The sequence below is a fragment of the Bombina bombina genome, chromosome 2 (assembly GCF_027579735.1).
Source record: "Bombina bombina isolate aBomBom1 chromosome 2, aBomBom1.pri, whole genome shotgun sequence".
Taxonomy (NCBI): Eukaryota; Metazoa; Chordata; class Amphibia; order Anura; family Bombinatoridae; genus Bombina; species Bombina bombina.
Window position 1 is genome coordinate 1,007,821,080 of NC_069500.1, and position 20,711 is coordinate 1,007,841,790.

A 20,711-nucleotide genomic window follows, 5' to 3' on the forward strand; every position below is an offset into this window, starting at 1 on the left:
ACACCCGAAGAGATTGAATAGCCGAGATAATTAGATAGGAACATAACAAGTTTCCGTAGATGATCCTATATAAGGAATAATCCAATTAGTTTAGAACTAGAAGAGGAGTAAACTCTCCTTCTCAGGCTTTTTTTCTTTTTTTTTTCCTTCTGCTTTTTGTTTTTTTATTATTGTTTTGCTCACGGCTGAAACAGCTAAATTAGCTTGAACTCGGAAGTATCTTTAGTTTGATGTTATGTTATCTATATAAAACTTGTAAATACTACTAATTGCACTGTATGGGAGCTGTGTCTCCTAATGATGTTTCTTTACTTTACAAAGATCAATAAAAAAAAAAAAAAAGAAAGAAAAGACAGAGGGAGAGAGAGCAGTGGTGGAGAGGTAAATCTGGGTGTCATCAGCATAGAGGTGATATTTGAAGCCATAACTGTTGATAAGTTAAGCCAGCAAATAAGTATAGATGGAGAAGAGTAGAGGACCCAGAACAGATCCTTGAGGTACTCCAAAAGACAGAGGCATAGGAGAGGAGGAGTCACCAGCAAATGACACAGAAAAAGACCTGTGAGAAAGATAGGAGTGAATCCAGGAAAGAGCAGTGTCAAAGAGGCCAAAAGAGCTAAGGGTCTGTAGGAGAAGGGGGTGGTCAATTGTGTCGAAGGCAGCTGAGAGGTCAAATAAGATGAGTATAGAGTAGTGGCCAATATGTTTAGCAGAGAGAAGATCGCTAGTAACCTTGGTAAGGGCAGTCTCAGTTGAGTGTTTGGGGCGGAATCCAGATTGCAGGGGGTCAAGCAAAGAGTTGGTGGACAGGAAGTGGGTTAGGCGATTATAAACTAGTTTTTCAAGGAGTTTTGATGTTAATGGAAGCAGTGATATGGGACGGTAGCTTTCAGGAGAATTAGGGAGGGTTTTTTGAGTATGGGAGGGAGGGTTTTTTGAGTATGGGAGTGACTTTTTCATGTTTTAAAGAAGATGGGAATGGTTGAGAGAGAGAGATAGGTTGAAGATGTGAGTAAGAGCAGGAATGAGGGTGGAAGACAGGGAGTGTATTATATGGGAAGGAATAGGCTCAAGCGGGCAGGTAGTGAGGCGCGAGGAAGATAGTAAGGAAGAAACTTCATTCTCAGTGGCTGGATTGAAGATGCAGAGGGTGGCAGAGGGAGTAACTGGGCCTGTTCTTGGAATATTGCAGGTTGGTGTTGGTATGTTGCTTCGGATAGTACATGTTTTGTTTAAAAAGTAGTCTGCCAGGTCTTGAGCACTAAAGACAGATGGGGGTGGAGCAGGTGGGTAGAGGAGAGAGTTAAAGGTGGAGAAGAGTCGTTTAAGATTTGAGGAAAAATTAGATATGAGAGAAGAGAAGTAGGTTTGCTGGGCTAAGTAAAGGGCAGAAGTGTATGAATGAAAAATAAACTTATAGTGTATGAAATTAGGTTCAGAGTGAGTCTTCCTCCAGACACGTTCAGCAGTATGGGAGCATTTTTGCAAATAGCGTGTTTGCTGAGCATACACTTCATACACTTCTGACGGTGTGGTGTTAGGCGCAGCTGGGGAGGGGCAAGTGTGTCTAATGCAGAGGTGAGAGTTTTGTTATAGTGGGCTGTAGCAAGATCAGGGCAGGTTATAGTGGAAGTGTGAGGGAGGATATTTTGAATGATTTTTGAAAATTGGAGCGGATCCATAGCATGTGTATTTCTACAGGTGTGTGGGCGGGATGGAAAAGTGGTTTTGTTTCATTAATATTATAGGTGACCAGGTGATGGTTTGAAATGGGAAAAGGGCGACAGGTGGTGTCAGATATAGAGCAGAGGTCAATGGAGTGTCCATCACAGTGAGTCAGGAATTGGGTGGATTGAGAGAGACCAAAGGAGGATGTGAGTGAAATAAGTCTAGAGGCAGCAGGGGCGGATGGGTTTTCAATGGGAATGTTGAAGTCCCCAAGAATTAGGGTTGGTATATTTGAAGAGATAAAGTGAGGAAGCCAGGCGGCGAAGTTGTCAAGGAAATGGGAGGTTGGTCCAGGAGGGCGATATATGACTACCACTTTGAGGGAGAGGGGGAGAACAGGCAAATACAGCAGACTTCAAAGGAGGAGAAGGAGAGAGATGGGATTGGAGGTAGGTATTGATAAGTGCAGGAGGGGGAGAGCAGAATCCCAACACCACCGCCATGTTTCTCACCTGACCTAGGGGTATGGCTAAAGTGAAGACCACCATGTGTGAGAGCAGCATAAGAAACAGTGTCAGAAGTTGATAGCCAGGTTTCAGTAATTGCTAAAAAGGTGAAAGCATTTAATAAAAACATTTTTTTAACTATTGATTTTGGAAGTCCTTTTGACATGTAAAAAAGTGAGGAACTCCTTCAAGTAATTGAGGTTCTGGATCCTGATTTTGCAAAGTTTAAATGTGAGCATACAAATAATGAACTAAATGAAGCAGCTAATAAAAAGCCATAGTCAATCATGAAAGATAGGTGTTATTTTTTCAGGAACGGGGATGCTCTTTGCTTGGGTAATGGCTGTATAACTTATTTCCCTGTGAATGTTTTTAATAATTTATTTAAAATTAAACTTAAGACTTAATATAATAGGGAAATAATGGAGTTGATTTGACCTGGCAAGTCAACTTATAAATATGTGAATATTTTTTGTAGAAGTTAATCAGTGGCAGACAGAAATATAGAAACATACATTTTGATGACAGATAAGAACCATAGGTCCAAAAAATATGAAGAAAATTTGCTAAAAGTATAAAAATATTTAGTTCACAGGATAGCCTTATGCTTATCCAAGGCATTCTTGAAGTCCCATATAGTGTTCGTCCTCATCCCATCTAATGGAAGTTATTCCATTAATCAATCACGCTTTCTGCTGGGAAAAAATGCTTTCACACATTACTGCTGAACCTACTACCTTTCAGCTTTAAATCCTGACCCCTTGTTCTAGAATTGTTCTTTTGTGGAAAAAATCTGTCACAGCTTGACTAAGTCTCTTAACATACTTGAAAGTTACTGTCATATAAACTCTTCTAAGCTAAACATTTTGAGGCCATTGAGCCTTTCCTGGTAAGTCATACTTTATAAACAATTTATTATTTTAGTAGCCCTTATTTGAACACATTCCAGTTTGTTTATATACTTCTGGATATATGACCTCCAGAAATTAACATAATGCTTAAGATAAGAACTAACTAGTGATCTGTAAGGTGGTGTAAGAACCTTACTATTTCTGCTGCAAATACCTCTACAAATACAACCAAACATTCTACTGACCTTACTCATTGCAATACTATGTTGTTTACTAAATTGAAAAAAAATCTGAAGTAACAATCTCAAGTCATATTCCTTATTTGTAACAAGTAGTAAGTGTCATTGAGTCTATAATTAAGATTTTGATCTTTCTGTCTTAAATGCATAATTTTGTACATTTCAATGTTAAATTTTAGACCTCAGTATTTTTCCAATCCTCCAATTCAATATCACTTCACATTTGGTCCACCCCCTTAAAGCCCTTTGCTGATATCTCTGATAGATATGCTAAACAGAACAAGCCCCAAAACTGACACCTGAGGAAGACCACTAGAAAATGCTCTCTCTTCCGGATGCACTCCTTTTATTAAGATTTTATATTGTCTATTCATAAGCCAGAATTTTACCAAATTTTTGAGTCTAGACCAAAGAAAGACAGGTTGTGAATTAGATTGTTGTGTGGGACAGTGTCAGATGCTCTGCTGAAATTTAGATATGTTACATCAACTGCTCCACCTCGTCTAACACTGCACTAAAAGAAGTAAATTAGATTAATCTGACACAATCTTCTTCTGAAGTAAAAACATACTGATTTTAGTACTCTAAATTGGTATTCTTTATGTAAGACATAAGATTTTCCTTTAAAGGGACAGTCTACACCAGAATTGTTATTGTTTAAAAAGATGGATAATCCCTTTATTACCCATTCCCCAGTTTTGCATAACCAGTACAGTTATATTAATATACTTTTTACCTCTGTGATTAACTTGTATCTAAGCCTCTGCAGACTACCCCCTTATCTCAGTGCTTTTGACAGACACACAGTTTAGCCAATCAGTGCAGACTCCTAAATAACTCCACGGGAGTGAGCACAATGTTATCTATATGACACACATGAACTAGTACTGTCTAACTGTGAAAAACTTTCAAAATGCTCTGAGCTAAGAGGCGGTTTTCAACGGTTTAGAAATCAGTTTGAGCCTAGCTAGGCTTAGCTTTTCAAAAATACCACCAAGGGAAAAAAGCAAATTTGATGATACAAGTAAATTGGAAAGTTGTTTAAAATCACATGCCCTGTCTGAATCATAAAAGTTTAATTTTGACTAGACTGTCCCTTTAAGAAAGCTTCCATTAATTTCCTTATTATTTAAGTGAAACTGACTGGCCTGTAGTTACCACCGTCTTCCCTACAACCCTTTTTATGGAGAGGCACTGAATTCGCTATTCTCCAATTATCTGGAACAACTCAATAGTGATTGATTAAACAGCTAGCACAGATCAAAGTTCCTTAAAAATATTGGATGAATATTATCAGAACCCACTAACCTTTTTTCTAAAAAAAAAAAATGTAATATATCATTCTCTGTTAAAAATAACAACAAAAATATCATAATTTAATGTAGTTATTCTATCTTGTCAACATTTTTTTGAAAACATAACAGAAGTAATAATTCAGACTGCAATTTGCTTATTTCCTTCCACTATTCTACTGTAAACTGTATTGTAAATATCAAATAACTATACCTCATTCACTTACCTGTGCAAACTCTTTGTTCAGAATCATTTGTTCCACCAGCGATGATTCATTATGGAAGAGATGGGGCTGCATATGACTCCACATATGAGGAAACCACCAAAACTCATCAACTGATGCCAATAAAAGATCATCTCCTTTATCCTCTTTAAGCGCCCCTTAAAGGAAACAATTTTATTTTTTGTGAATATTCTTTAGCGATATAAACTAATGCACTTATTTTTGTATTCTTCAGTCATAGATGCTAAGCCCATCAGAATATTATTAGAAAACAAAAAACATTAATACACATTTCATAAATACTGTGAATGTTGGCTATTTAAAGGGACATAGAAGTCAAAATGTCATGGTTTCATAAAGCATGATATTTTAAGAGCTCAGAAGCAGCACTGCACCAATGAGAACTAGCTGGTGATTAGTGGCTGCACACAAATACCTCTTGTTATTGGTTCACCCATTTTGTTCATCTAGCTGCAAGCAGTGCACTTCTGCTTCCTCAACAAAGGATAGCAAGAGAATGATACAAATTCAATAATATAATTAAATCAGAAAATTGCTTAAAATGGTGTGCTCTATCTGAATCATTAAATACAATTTTAAACAACTTTCCAAATTACTGCTATTATTTGCTTCCTTCTATTGTCATCCTTTGTTGAAGAAGTTATCTAGGTAAGCTCAGGAGCAGCAAAGCACCTGGAGGCTAGCTGCTGATTGGTGGCTGCATACATATATGCTTATTGTCATTGGCTCACCCGTGTTCAGTTATAAAACAGTAGTGCATTGCTGCTCCTTCAGCAAATGATAACAAGAGAATGAAGCAAATTTGATAATAGAAGTAAACTGGAAAGTTGTTTAATATTGTAAATTCTACCTAAATTATGAAATAATTGTGTTGGGTTTCATGTCCCTTTAAAGGGACACTGTACCCAAAAATGTTCTTTCATGATTCATATAGAGCATGAAATTTTAAGCAACTTTCTAATTTACTCCTATTATAAAATTTTCTTCATTCTCTTGGTATCTTTATTTGAAATACAAGAATGTAAGTTTAGATGCCGGCCCATTTTTGGTGAACAACCTGGGTTGTCCTTGCTGATTGGTGGATAAATTAATCCACCAATAAAAAAGTGCTTTCCAGAGTACTGAAACCAAAAAAAAGCTTAGATGCCTTCTTTTTCAAATAATGATAGCAAGAGAACGAAGAAAAATTGATAATAGGAGTAAATTAGAAAGTTGCTTAAAATTGCATGCTCTATCTGAATTACAAAAGAAAATTTTTTTGGTTTAGTGTCCCTTTAAGTGAAAAGCTCAGGTAAAGTCATTGTGACTGTAAAATAAGGTGCTCTAAAAATAGCATTTATCACCCAATACACTAGTAAATTAAAAAATATTATATATATATATATATATATATATATATATATATATATATATATAGTTCTTACAAATCAATCAAATAAAGCACTCAAATACCCACCAGTGGAATCACTAATTAATAAAAAATATATATTAAAATGTCTCTTAAAAATTGTCCTTAATAAACCTTGTCCAAAGGAACATGGATAAAATGTTTTCACTGCCGTTATATTCACAAACCAAATGACTGGAAAAAGAGGTCTTACTATCTCTCATTTTGACTGCTCATCCAGGATTTCATAAACCACAAAACTAGCCTCTTAGATTTTATTTCACACTATTTCAAGACTTTTTACAAGGAACATTGGTTTTGTGCATAGACAAAAAAAACACCAATGCCATGTGCAGTTTAGTGTGCTTTTTATCTTCTTGTGTTTACAATGACTTGTTATTTCAGCTGCAGAATTTAACCCATTAACGACCAACAACGTATGGGGTACGTCCTGCAAAAAAATGCAGTTAACCACCAAGGACATACCCCGTACGTTATTGGTCTTTGAAAGCGGTGAAAGCGATCCTGATCGCTTCCAGCCGCTTTCATGTTATTGCAGTGATGCCTCGATATTGAGGTATCCTACAATAACACTTTTTAGCAGTCCGATGCAGAGAGAAACACTCTGTTGCCCTCTCTGCATCGGCCATCGATGGCCATGATCGTTGGTGGGTGGGAGCTGATGCAGGGAGGCGGGTGGGTGGCCATCGATGAAGGAGGGGGGCGGGATTGTGTGCAGGTGCGCACATGTGCATGGGGTATGGGAATGGGTGCGCGCAGGTGGGTGGGAACCCTACACTATGGGACAAGTGTAAGGTGGGACTCCGTGGGAGAGAGGACTGCGGAGGGTGGAAATTTAAGCGATCTGGGAGAGGGTGGGGGTTGGATGTTGTGAGGCAGCAGCTACACTACAGAAAATATACAGTATTTTTTAAATAAAAAAATAAAAAAACATTTTATTTCAAGCTGGGTACTGGCAGACAGCTGCCAGTACCCAATATGGCACACAATAAGGCAGAGGCAGGGTTAGAGAGCTGTTTGGGGAGTCAGGGAGGTTGGGGGCTAAGGGGGGATCCTACACAGCAGATTTAAAAAAAAAAAAAACTTATTTTAGTATTGGCAGACTTTCTGCCAGTACTTAAGATGGCGGGACAATTGTGGGGTGGGAGAGGGAAGAGAGCTGTTTGGGAGGGATCACGGGGTGTGATGTGTCAGGTGGGTGGCTGATCTCTACACTAAAGCTAAAATTAACCCTGCAAGCTCCCTACAAGCTACCTAATTAACCCCATTCACTGCTAGCCATAATACACGTGTGATGCGCAGCGGCATTTAGTGGCCTTCTAATTACCAAAAAGAAACGCTAAAGTCATTTATGTCTGCTATTTCTAAACAAAGGGGATCACAGAGAAGCATTTACAACCATTTGTGCCATAATTGCACAAGCTGTTTGTAAATAATTTCAGTGAGAATCCTAAAGTTTGTGAAAAAATTTGGGAAAAAGTGAACGATTTTTTTTATTTGATCGTATTTGGCGGTGAAATGGTGGCATGAAATAAACCAGAATGGGCCTAGATCAATACTATGGGTTGTCTTCTAAAAAAAAATATACACATGTCAAATGATATTCAGGGATTCCAGACAGATATCAGTGTTCCAATATTACTATCGCTAATTTTGAAAAAAAGTGGTTTGGAAATAGTAAAATGCTACTTGTATTTATTGCCCTATAACTGGATATTTCTAAACTCATGACAAAATTTAGAAACTATTTAGCATGGGTGTTTTTTGGTGGTTCTAGATGTGTAACAGATTTTGGGGGTCAAAGTTAGAAAAAGTGTGGTTTTTTTTTTTTCATTTTTCCTCATATTTATTATTTGTTTTTTATAGTAAATTATAAGATATGATGAAAATAATGATATCTTTAGAAAGTCCATTTAATAGCGATAAAAAAAATGGTATATTATATGTGTGGGTACAGTAAATGAGTAAGAGGAAAATTACAACTAAACAAAAACACTGCAAAAATGTAAAAATAGCCTTGGTCCCAAACGGTCAGAAAATGGAAAAGTGCTGTGGTCCTTAAGGGGTTAAAGTATATTTTTGTATGAAATAGCCATCTAATAATTGAAACCACAAACTAATCAAACTGGCTGAGCTTGCACGACATTTACATACATTATTCTCTAAATGTTATCTTAGTGTATATGTATATCTTACTGTTTTTACACAATAAAGGGGAGAAATAAAATACAATCAAGGCTATTTTTGAAAGAAGGGATTTAGTGCTGTGATGTGGTGCCAGTTACATATATTTTGAGGTTGTGAAATTGATCATATTTGTTTTTAAAGGTATGAGCTAAGGCATTATGGGTATACAGTACATTTGTTTATGGTGTATAATTTATATGTATTATATTGTAAAATTATTCATTATATAATGTTTACTGTACAGACTGGAATTGCAGAAATGCAGTCTGCACAGTGAAAAATTACAGTTGGGTGAGAAAGAAGCAGGTCATTAGTTTATATGATAGAAACTGTAACTAGAAAAAAAAGGGTGAGAAATGTTTATACGCCCTTCATTGTTACCTTGAAAAGCCATGCCATTTTTATGCAATATATTAATATCCAGCATACATGTGCATTCGGCTTCGGACAAATATGTATTCATTTGAATTTTGTCCCATTCATCCACATAACTAGAGGAATGGACGTAGACTGAAATGGGCGAGTAATGAAAATGTTTCTGTATGTCAGTTGCATTTGTTTTGTTTTTCATTTGGCACTTTCAGCACCAAAAAAGAGGTGTTCCAGGGGGTCTGACAAATCCTTTGTAGAACTTATCTTGTCCAATCCTGACAGAGCATTACTAAATGATTGATGTGAAGGCCAGATAGTCAGACATTAAATAGTAAACATGCTTGTCCAATCCACTTTTAACCTAGCGTAGTGAGGTGGGAGTCTAAGCAAACATCAGCCATCTTTAACCACTTTCTCTTCAGCTTTTGAATACTGTTTTTTGGTATTTATATATACTAGTATCACTCATCTAAAAAAAAAATATATATATATTTTCTAATTGCAAATGGGGCACAATGGGTACCTGGCAGTTTGCTATATGCTACAGCACTATACTAGTTATGTAGGATATCTTTTTATTTGGGTGTAAAATATATAATAACAATAATAATAATAATAATAATAATCATAATAATAATATTTCAGTGCCTGGCTATATTGCACACAGTGCATGCCTGTTGCATATTTGTGACCTAGATTACAAGTTGTGCGGTATGGCTTTACCGCTTGAAAAATGGCCTTTGCATGCAGAATGGTCAACTACTTGTTATTACAAGTTGCATGGTATGGCTTTACCGTGATCGTTATGTCCTATAAAGCAACAATCAATTCTGCATTCAAGACCTGACAAAACACATAAACCAGACAAAACACACCAGAACACAAAGACCAGACAAAACACATTAAATAACCCCTAAACCACCATCCCTCCCAGATTGTAACTACTAAATAAAGTATTAACGGGGGGCGGAGCCAACTAGCTAGCAGAGCGGATGTGTGGGACCATAGCTCCTGACATAATTAAACATAAATAAGCTAAAACTAATGATATTCTACACAAAACTGCCTTAAATCACCCTTGAAGGGAAAGCGCAGCTTAGTTGCAGCGGATTTGCCCGCAGTGGAGGAGAATGAGGAAAATTTGGAGACTCTAGTAACTTCTTAGTAATGGGCCCTCAGGCCGAGACCGCCAGAACCGGTGAAACACTTGCCGCAATCGGACCCTTATTGCTGGAGGATTCATGATATCAGCCTGAGGTCATAGAGGCTAAAGGGGTCATTTACAACTAGAAATGGATAATCAATACTCTATCGAGGTGTAGCTAACCCTGCACAACATTACGAGGCATTGCTGTCTGGACTGGTGAGAACTACCCACTACTCAGGATGTCGGATGTTAAGAGCCCATTACAAGCTTTGTTCGAGAGCTACGAGTCTGCAATATTGGCCAGGTTTGATAACCTCTTGCTGAAAATGCGGTTTGTTGGAAGTCGGGGCTCGGCTACTACAGAAATGGCGGCGGGGGAGGTGGCCTCTGTCAGCCATCAAACAACTGCGCCATACTCTTCTGGCCAGGCATCGCAATTAAGTCAAGATATGACTAACATGAGAGCAAGTAGAGCCGACTATTTGCAATCTCCTACCCAGCCAGACACAGCAGTGGTAACCGGTCCTATGCCTATAGTGGCGGAGCTTGTGGAACCTGGAGATGGCTTTCAAGACCGGCAACTTCCTTTTTGCTCATTCCCCCTAGAGAATGGGGGCATCATCCACATGCTGACCTCCTTCATCTGGCCCCGGTTGTTGGATGTGAGGTTCAGGCTGTTTTTTTGATCGCGGGCTCTCAAGATAGAGACACTGCTGCTCACCCATTTTGGGCCCTGAATAGGCTCTTTCATATGAGATCAGCAGTAACGGGACTTGCCTCAGCTGGATGTAGAGAACCTGGCGGTTCAGCTTCCTCACTAGCCTGCAGGAAAGGAGTGGGCTGAGGAGAAGTTATTAAAAACGGATCTGAATCTCAGGACATTAATATGGTGTCTGCTGATTTTAAATCCTGTAATTACTTGAGCACATTCACTTCACACTGTATACTATGTTTATGAAGCCCTTGGGCTGATTTAGCAATATAGTTATTACACTAAGTAAAATGAATATGATAAAATCTAGATCACAGTAGCCAAATTTATGAGAATAAGGGTCAGTCTAGTGTCCTAGTCACATCCCCAGCTCTGGATCGCCTAGACGTTTGTTCTTCACCTATAAACGATGCATGTGGGCCTTTGCATTACTAAACCCTAGTGGGGTGTAGGCTTACCTACATGACCTCGTAAAGTGGGTACCCTGAGAGCTGAAGAGAGTGATGCTTTTATAGCATATAATCAACAATATAGAACTAACCTAGTTAATTTTGATATGTGCTCAGGTTACCATCGAATTTAATAACCTTAGGGCCCTATTAGAGGTCTGGTTAAGATCCCTCTTCCATATACACCCTGTAGAAAGACAAACCCCTCATCTGTATTGCGGCCCCTTTCTGAGATTATGCACTGATGAGAGAGAAAGTATTTACATCTGAAAATGACTTGAGAACCACTGTTTGCTTATTAAGTGGGACTTTGTTACCATTTTAGGCTTCGCACCCCTCCCCCTCCCCGCCCTCCCTTTTCCCCCCCTTCCTTCCTTTCCCCCCTCCCTTCCCACCCTCTCCCCCTCCCTTCCCACCCTTCCCTTCCTTTCTATCCTCCTTCCCTTCCACCCCCCCTTCCCTTTCTTGCCTCCTTTCCCTTCTTCCCTCTTTCCCCCCTTCGCTTTCTTCTCCCTTCCCTTTCTTCCCCCCTCTCCCCCTCCTTCTTTTCCCCTCTCCCACTCCCTCCTTCCTTCCCTCCCCAACCTTCTCTTTCCACTTCCTTTTCCCCCTCCTCGCCCCTCTTCCCCTCCCCCTTTTTTAAAAAAAAACTGTGTGGGAAGGGATAATTACCTTATCCTCCGCACCCCTTTTGGCAGAGTTAGGTAGTCTCTGCCCTGTCCGCAGAGCCCTTACCATATCCTGCACCTATATGAGTGTGAAAAAGGGCTCTCCGGATGTTTACAATAAATAGATTTGTTAGGATTGTTTTATGTGTCTAATGTCTACAGACGGTTTGCTATCATAATCTTAATATTGATGTTAGCTTGTTTATATGTTTGACAAATGTGTTAGAACTGCTGATATGATGATCTAAGTTCGAAGATTTTGAGTGATTAATATATGTGATCCACATGTATTTTCTCCAGCTAGATTACTCATTTTCCTGAGCTTGCAACCTTAGATACATAATCTTACTCATCTTGTACTAGCTGATCTAGGATGAATAGCTACATTTACTTCCCTACTAATTTACAGAGTTATGTGAGAAGCAGTCACTACAGTTTTATTTTTCTAGCTCAGAGTGGTGAACCTGTGTATTTAATAATGTTCAATGTTTGTGTCTAACCATGTTTGCAGTAGTAGCAGAAGCCCATATCAATATATCACCTCTACCAGTTTACCGAGTTGACTATAATACATTAACTAAGAGTAACTTAAGTACACTGCTGTACTTCTATATTTCGATAGTATCTATGGACTCCCAACTTGACGCTATTTCATTCACATTGACACTAGACTCTTTGATTTTAGCTTTGTTTTTGGGTCCTCAGTTACTGGCTAATGTTTCTGGCCCCCTAAGTGGGCCTGTTTGCTTGGAGGACATTACGATCCAACAATCTCAAAAAATGAGGTAACCAGAATATTATATCTTGTTGGTTTGATGAGTGTTGATGTTTCCACATGATGTATTGTACTTGCTTGATATGTGTTATCCCTACAGGATGTGTATAATTTGTATCTTTTCCGATATGACTGTAGTGAAAAAGCTATTTTTACCTCAATAAAAATACAAAAAAAAAAAAAAGTATTAACCCCTAAACCACCATCCCCCACATCACAACTACTAAATTAAACCTATTAACCCCTAAACCAATAACCCCCCACATCTTGACTACTAAAATAAGCCTATTAACCCCAAAACCACCACCCCCGCCATCGAGACTATTAAGTAAACCTATTAACCCCTAAACCTAACACCACCTATCTTTAAATTAAAGTTACAATATACTAACTAACTTAAAGTAAATAAAAACTTACCTTTGAAAAAAATTCAAACCTAAGCTTAAACTAAAAAAAAACTAACATTACTTGTTTAAAAAAAATAAAAAATAGCAAAAAAAACCTACATTACCAAAAATAAAAAACCTATATTACCAAAAAAAATAATCCTAACATTACCAAAATAACATTCCAAAAAAATAATCTAAAATTACACAAAATTAAAAAGCTAACATTACAGAAAATAACAAACGAAATGATCCAAAATAAAAAAATATTCTTATTCTAATACCCCCTGTTAAAAAACACCCCTAATCTCTTAATAAACTACCAATAGCCCTTAAAAGGGCCTTTTGTAGGGCACTGCCCTAAAGTTAACAGCTCTTTTGCAAAGAAAATAAACACATTACCCCCTAACATTACAACCACCCACCCCCAAAATAACAAAAAATTAAATAAAAAAACTCTAATCTACCCATTGCCCCGAAAAGGGCATTTGGATGGGCATTGCCCTTAAAAAGGCATTCAGCCCTTTTTAAGCTTATTAAAAAAAAAAAAACTAACACTAACCCCAAAAAGGTACTCCCCATTGCTGAAGTCCGGTGATCCATCTTCATCCAGGTGGCGAAAAGTCTTCATCAAGGCGGCTCCATCTTCATCCATCATTGGTCTATCTTCTATCTTCTTGGCAGAGGTGGATCGGTTGGTGGAGAGGAGATGATCGGCGATGTGGAGGTCCTCTTCATGCAATCATCTGCCGCACACTGAAGATTGAATGCAAGGTACCCGTTTTATATAGGAGTACCCTTGCATTCCTATTGGCTGAAAATTTTCAATCAACCAATAGGATGAGAGCTACTTACATCCCATTGGCTCATTTGACTTTGATCAAATCAGCCAAATCAGGGGCTTATGTGAGGGTGTTAGGTTTTTGTAAAACTTTATTTTCTCCATAAACTTCAATGGGGAATGCGAAAATGCAGTAGCGATTTTGCACTTACAGGTGTTACATTTTTTCCTCCATTTTTCCTCCATTGATCTCTAGGGGGGAATACGTGCACAAGCAAGCAAAGTCAGAACTTGTTTTTTGTGTGGTATGCGGCTAACCGCACAGTAACGCACACGAAAATAAAGTTTTATGGTGACTTGTAATGGCGGCGCTATGGAATTAGAGGTACAGACCCATTTTGTGCTGTGTGTATGCAACCAACAAAAAATAAATAAATAGCTAGTTATGTATAATTATATTATTTAGTCATAAAATTGTTAGTCAATCAAAGTGTACTATATTTCCTGCTGCCACTTCCACCACCACCAGTAGTACCACTGTCACCAGCACTGAAACTACCAGTGCACAGTAGCGTAACTACTTCTGCTTGTCTAATGAACAGAAATGGGACAAGCACTGTTGCTTCTGCTTCATGGAGTCAAATATTATTGTTTGCTGTTCTGGCTCAAATAACTAAAAGAGTGGTTGCAGCAGCAGCAGCATTCTCTACCGCATTTGCTGTAGCACGCAATCCCATTTCCACCAGGAGTAAGAGATATGCAAGGCCAACTGGTATTAGAACTGGAAGCAGCAGCATTAGTAGCAGTAAGGGTCATCTTAGTCCAACCATAAAAGTAAAAAGGACAAAGTGGGAAACTGAAGGTCTAGGTGTACACTTCAACTCTTTAGACGATTCTCAAAACCACCTGTACCAGTGTTCACACCAGGGTCAGCATCAGTTTTGCTACTGCCAGTTCCACCACTCTCCTGATTTCCTTCATATTTTATAGCAGCAGCTGATGGGTTTATCAGAATCAAAAGGTTCTATCCCACCAGCAGCAGCAGGACTGATGATACCATTGTGCAAAGCAGCCAGAGAGAAGAGGGAATTTCTGAGCAGATTTCCACAGTCTCTGGTTTAGCCAATGAGGCTACATTATTCTGACCTTCAGTATGTCTTCTATAGCCGCCCTTTACTCTGGACCAGGAGGAACTTGATTATGAGTTTGAGGAGATTGCAATTGAGAGGATTCCACTAGAGAGGCTGTGCATTGTGGGTTTAAGGACAGCAGTCTTCACCTGCATTGATTCTGTCCATCTCCACCATCATCTCTAGTTTTAGAGCAGCCAGTTAGTGCATCAACAACTACCCATGTTGTCAGTAGTGTATAGTGAACAAGAGTTATGAAATTAGGCTCTAATTCTTTTGGTACAAGTACCCAGGTTGTGCCTCATAACACAATCATTTTGTAAGATAAGTTCATCACCCACCCTAAAATAAGGCAGCAATGCTAAATCAAGTTATTTAGAACTTAAGTGCTGGGTCATTTTTTCAACAATTTTTTTATAATGCCTGCTAAATTAGACATGCTACACAGACAGCTTGAATTTCATTCTGGTGTTACTACTGCACATATGTAAAAGAGAGTAGTCTATCTGACAATCTATACATGCAGTTTCCTGTTTGAAACAGTATGTCTGTAGCTAGTTAGTAAAGTTGTTAAATTTGAATACATGTCCCCTTAGATAAATTCTCCCTTCTCACTGTAATTTGCATTTATCTATTATGATTTAATTGCAGAGTTCTATGTCTGCCAAATAGTATTTTCCTCTTGAGTGACAACTAAATACAACTCTGTCTAAAAAAATGTACACACAATCATCTATTTCCCTTAATTTTAGAGTCATAATAATGGAATTACCCTTTTCAGACCATTTTACTCCTGGATGCAATCTTTTGCTGAAAATAAGTTTTCTGGAGATTCTCCATTTGCAATATTTCAGCTATTCTTTCAGCCCCTTTACACGTGCTGCTTCTTCACTACTTTGAAACACTTCAAGTTTTTCGAGACAGGCATTCCCCTTGCGCAAGAGATGACAGAAAAAAGGATATGACTTGTACAAGACTGACAGTGTTTTGGCTGAAGTTCTCAGTGATATACCTAAAAAGTTTTAAGACTGCCAATAACTAACCAACCATGGTTCACTCATTTCTGACTAATGGGCTCTCAATGCCAATGAATTTACAGGAAGCCATAGCATGTAGGATAGCTCTCTGCTGCTCCAATGTTTCACCATCTCCAAAGTTGGTTTCCACCTAGTAGTGATGTTATCTTGTTTAAGACATTCTGAAGAAGGCCTCCATTCTCCTGTTCCTGCCTAAGAAGTTTACTTCCTTTAACACTGCTCTCGAAGTGGCCTGCAATCCTTCTGTGTCACAGTGTTATCTGTTGTGTTTAACTGAAATGCAGTTTCTTAAGAGCTGACCAAGGAATAAGCACAACTTGCTAAAATAGAAGCATCCAAATGTAAGTTTTGATTTCAAACACTGGAAAGATAATATAAATGGTTTAACTTTAGGGCTTCAAACATTTAGCATGCCTTTTTTGAAAGTGTATTTATGGGGATGGTGCAATAATATCTAGTGTGTGGCCTTACTTCAGAAAAGCTGCCTTATTTTTGGCACATCTCTTTGTGTGCTTTGTCTCGAATTCTTACATTTGTTTCAGGCAATACCTATGTCCTAGAGGAAGGAGTTCATGAAGACAAAATTAGGCTGGAAGTCAGATAAGATGTTTTGTGGAGTACATACAAGTTAGGAAAAAGAAACAGACAAAACCGTAGTCACTGCTGAACGGAAGCCCATTCTACTAAGATTTGTATCTCTCTGAAGTTCACCAAAGCATTATAATGTCAGTAGATTTCTCTCTTCTGTTTAAGATGGGCTTCTGAGAAATACTGCTTTTGTTCATGTTAAAGGTATTTCACAAGGTCTTTGTAAAGAAATTAAGTCTACAAGAATAACTTCAAACTTGTTTAAGGAACAGGTTTGTGGGAAGGCGAGGAATGTGAGAACTTTATTTCCTTTCACTCAAACTATTTTCACTCCACTTGTCACTTTCCTTGCAGGTGTGTTTATTGGGTTGGTGTACTATAATCCAGACAGGACCGGTGCTAGGATTTTTGGCTACACAGGTGAGGACACAATTTGCTGTCCCTCCCCTAGAATATATTATATACCCTGCCATTACTGCTTCTTATCTAAATGTTATGTAGCTATAGATAAAAAATATTACCTATAATAATACAGAATTTTTGTTATCACATAAAATTCTTGTCTGCTAACCTGATTTTTTTTAACTGCAATAGCTAGAATGATTAAATTCTGCATAACGCAATGTGCCATAGTGGTGGCTCTGCACAATGTAACAAAACGGTGGTGTCACCTCCAATTTTATCCATTATACCATCACATATGACCAATATTATAAAGCCCAAGTAAGGGAGCAAAAAAATAAAATATACATATAAAAGATTTTTATGTCATGCACAAAATATGCGACCCTCTTGTAGGAGCGCCCTAAAGCTGCCGCCTATACTTCCTCTATTGTAGCACCAGCACTGTACATACATATGTACACACATATACACATACTGTACATATATACATACACAGACATACATATGTACACAAAAAATTGACATATATAGACATACATATGTACACACACATACTGTACATGTACATATATACATGCCGGGCTGCAAATTTCAGGCCTTAAGCTACTAGTCAGACCATATTATTATTTACCACTTCTGATTCTGTCCACACCACAGCCACTACTCCACTCCCTCTTTGCATATATTTTGCCATAGTGAAAAACATTATTGTGCAGTCATTTTTATACTTTTTATTTTATACCTTAACAAATTAAATAATGCTACATACAGCAATAGATTAACAAAAATAAGTGCATAGCAGTTAGCAACATGAACTTGGTGGTTCTGGGTAAGACAACAGTTGGATAGAAATAGGAAGTTGTTGAAGTGAGAGAATCGAGAAAGAGACGTCTGACAGTCATGGGAGGACAGCAGACCTGGAGATTTTATTTTAATAATTATTATCTCTAATCTCTCTTAACTATCTTTCTCCCCTCCCTCCTCTCTTTAATCTCTCTTTTTACCCTCTCCTTTATCTTTCAGGCCATATTTTCTCTTTACGCTCTTTCTTTCCCCTCTCTCATATCTTTTTTTTATTCTTTTTTTTTCTCCACTCTCTCTCTTAAAACTATCTTTTTCTCCACTTTACTTTTTGCCTCCAATCTCTCTCTCTGCCCCCCCCGTTTACCCTCTTAGAAGTAACAGTCTAAGCCCTAATGGAGTTCCTACAGCCCTAGAGGAATAACATATCCTTGTACTTTCTAGAATATATAACTATCCTTTCAGATAATATGTTTAGCACATAGCCTAGAATGTGTTTGTCAATGCTGCAAAAGGAGTGTTCAATTTTTCACTCACAAACTTTTACTCGCCACCATTAAATTTCCACTTGCCAATGGCTAGTAAAGAATGGAAATTGTGAGCCCTATATGCATACACATACTTTACATATACATACACACATACTGTACACATACATATATGCATACACATATATATACTATACATATATACACACATTTATATATATATATATATATATATATATATATATATGTACACACACACACACAAACCAATGGGCCCATTTATCAAGCTCCATATGGAGCTTGGAGAGAGGTGTTTCTAAAGCCAGCTGCTCCATAACCTGTCCTCCGGCTATGAGGAGGCAGACAGAGATTGCGTGAAATCAACCCGATCGAATATGATCGGGTTCATTGACACCCCATGCTAGCGGCTGATTGGCCGTGAATCGGCAGGGGGCAGCATTGCACCAGCAGTTCACAAGAGCTGCTGGTGCAATGCTGAATGTGGAGAGTGTATTGCTCTCTGCATTCAGCGATGTCTGTCGGACATGATCCGCTGATCGGATCATGTCGGACAGACATTTCATAAATAGGCTCCATACTATAAATTCACATATATACACACACAAATAAGAGCATAAATTACTTTAACTTATTATTATACATATGTTTTGGAAAAATATTTTTAGCCCAGAAACTTCAGGACTAAAGGTGTGCTATTTTTTCAGCACTACATATATCTCACCACTTTTAAACATAATTTTAATAAAACTTTCTATGAAATGATTTGGCATATAGGGAATTGTTTACTATTTTATGCTGAAAACTCATGTTTAATTGAGGTTTATAATGAAATACCAAACCTACTAAATTAGGAATTAGTTTTTTGGTGTTTGGGTACTATAATCAGAGGCCTATTTCACTTACTCTGCTGCCATGTCAGTAACTCTGCTGCCTGCTTTCACTGCTTCTCCTACCCTTCCTGCTCTGTGTTGCTCATCATCATTTAATTTCCAAAATCATAGCAAACTGTTGGCCACTGTGTTCAATGGATTTTAAGCACGTTTGTCCATCTCTCTTGGAAGTGTATTTTTGGTATATCTGCTAATGTGTGATTGCAAATGTGTCTATGTAGGACGCACTAAAAGACTCATTAAGAACAGGTTCAGCAAACATCTCAACAATATTAAGAATAAAGTAGATAACCATAGTGTACCCTAACCATAGTGTGCCCTACCATTTTATAAACCACCACAATGCCAATAATTCAGGATTACGCATCATGATACTAGATTGGATTGCTCCCAATAGTTGTAAAAATAGATTGAGAAGTCTAAGGCAACGCAAAACGTACTGGATCCATGAACTTCAGACCTTAAACACTGCAAGTAAACTTGGTCTCAATATTGACCTAGACTTGCAAGCGTTTATGTAATTAATTATTATAATTCCTTTAGAATCTTATGAATTTGCTTCTGAAACTATCCGTGTTCACTCTCTTTTGAGAACATCCCTTCCCAAAATATATAGAGTATCCACTGTTTATCAATTAGCTTCTTTTAGATCTGGTTTTTCGATTTTACTTTTTTATACTATCAATCTAATTAAATTATATGGATTTAGGAAATAATTTTAAGGTAATTTTATTAACTATTCTCTAATGTTTTTTCTATTAAATAGACTTTCTCTTTAAGTGTATCACACAATGATAGATGTTCGACTATGACTTTGTATTATAACAATATGTCCTCTATTATCCATGCAATTACATCCAACGTAATTGTAAGCATGGCTAGTTATTTTTTATTATTTATATTGTTTATAAGAATTTGTCACTTTATTTTGATGCATTGTTTTTTGCGTATTTAGAGTTCATTCAGAAAGGACGCTTTGACAGATTGTATGCGCTAGTCTTGTCCTAGCGTCATTGATGACTCATAACCAATAAGATTGCTCCTTTGAGAGACGCGCCTTACCGGGGCTGTTTAAAAAGACTTCAGTGATGTAACTTCATAGATCCTCTTGAAAAAGTCAGGTCATAGCCTGAGGAAACGCGTCGAGGTGGCACTAGCAACTCCTCCCAGCTTTTCAACCACCGGTGCTGCTCGGAGTATCCCTCTACACTGGCTAAATTTGTCCACGGCATTCCGGAAGCCGACTTGGTAATTTAACCTACGAGGTGACGGACAACGCACCCTTGACATCCGGTGATATAAACTGGGACTTGTTGAATTGTGCATTTTATTCTTGTTACACTGTACGTGAGACTTACAAGTTTTTAATTGTTGGATTCAATAAATGATTTTACACTTAGAGTGGGTTGCGCTCTGTGTTCCATTCTGTCTTTCAGCCACTTCCTAAGACCAGGACCGCAGCCCTTTGTCAATACTTGGAGCGGCACCCACTCTTCACATCAACTTTGGGAAGTATTGTTATTCCTGATATTATTGTATTTATTTGCAAATTCATTTGTAATATAATCCTATGTATTCTAATCTGTAAATATTGCTACGCATAGGTTGCTCAGTTACTTCTCATATAGAACAATCGTTTTTTATATATATGGAGCATTGACATTT

General features: G+C 37.8%; 1 protein-coding gene across 1 annotated transcript in view; it reads right to left on the reverse strand.

The window, feature by feature from the left end:
* LOC128649980 (bifunctional heparan sulfate N-deacetylase/N-sulfotransferase 4) overlaps positions 1-20,711 on the reverse strand; it is a 904,342-nt gene that overhangs the window by 626,342 nt on the left and 257,289 nt on the right. The window contains exon 3 of the mRNA XM_053703589.1: positions 4,784-4,938. Within this exon, the coding sequence (XP_053559564.1) occupies positions 4,784-4,938 (155 nt within the window). The remainder of the gene's footprint in view (positions 1-4,783; positions 4,939-20,711) is intronic.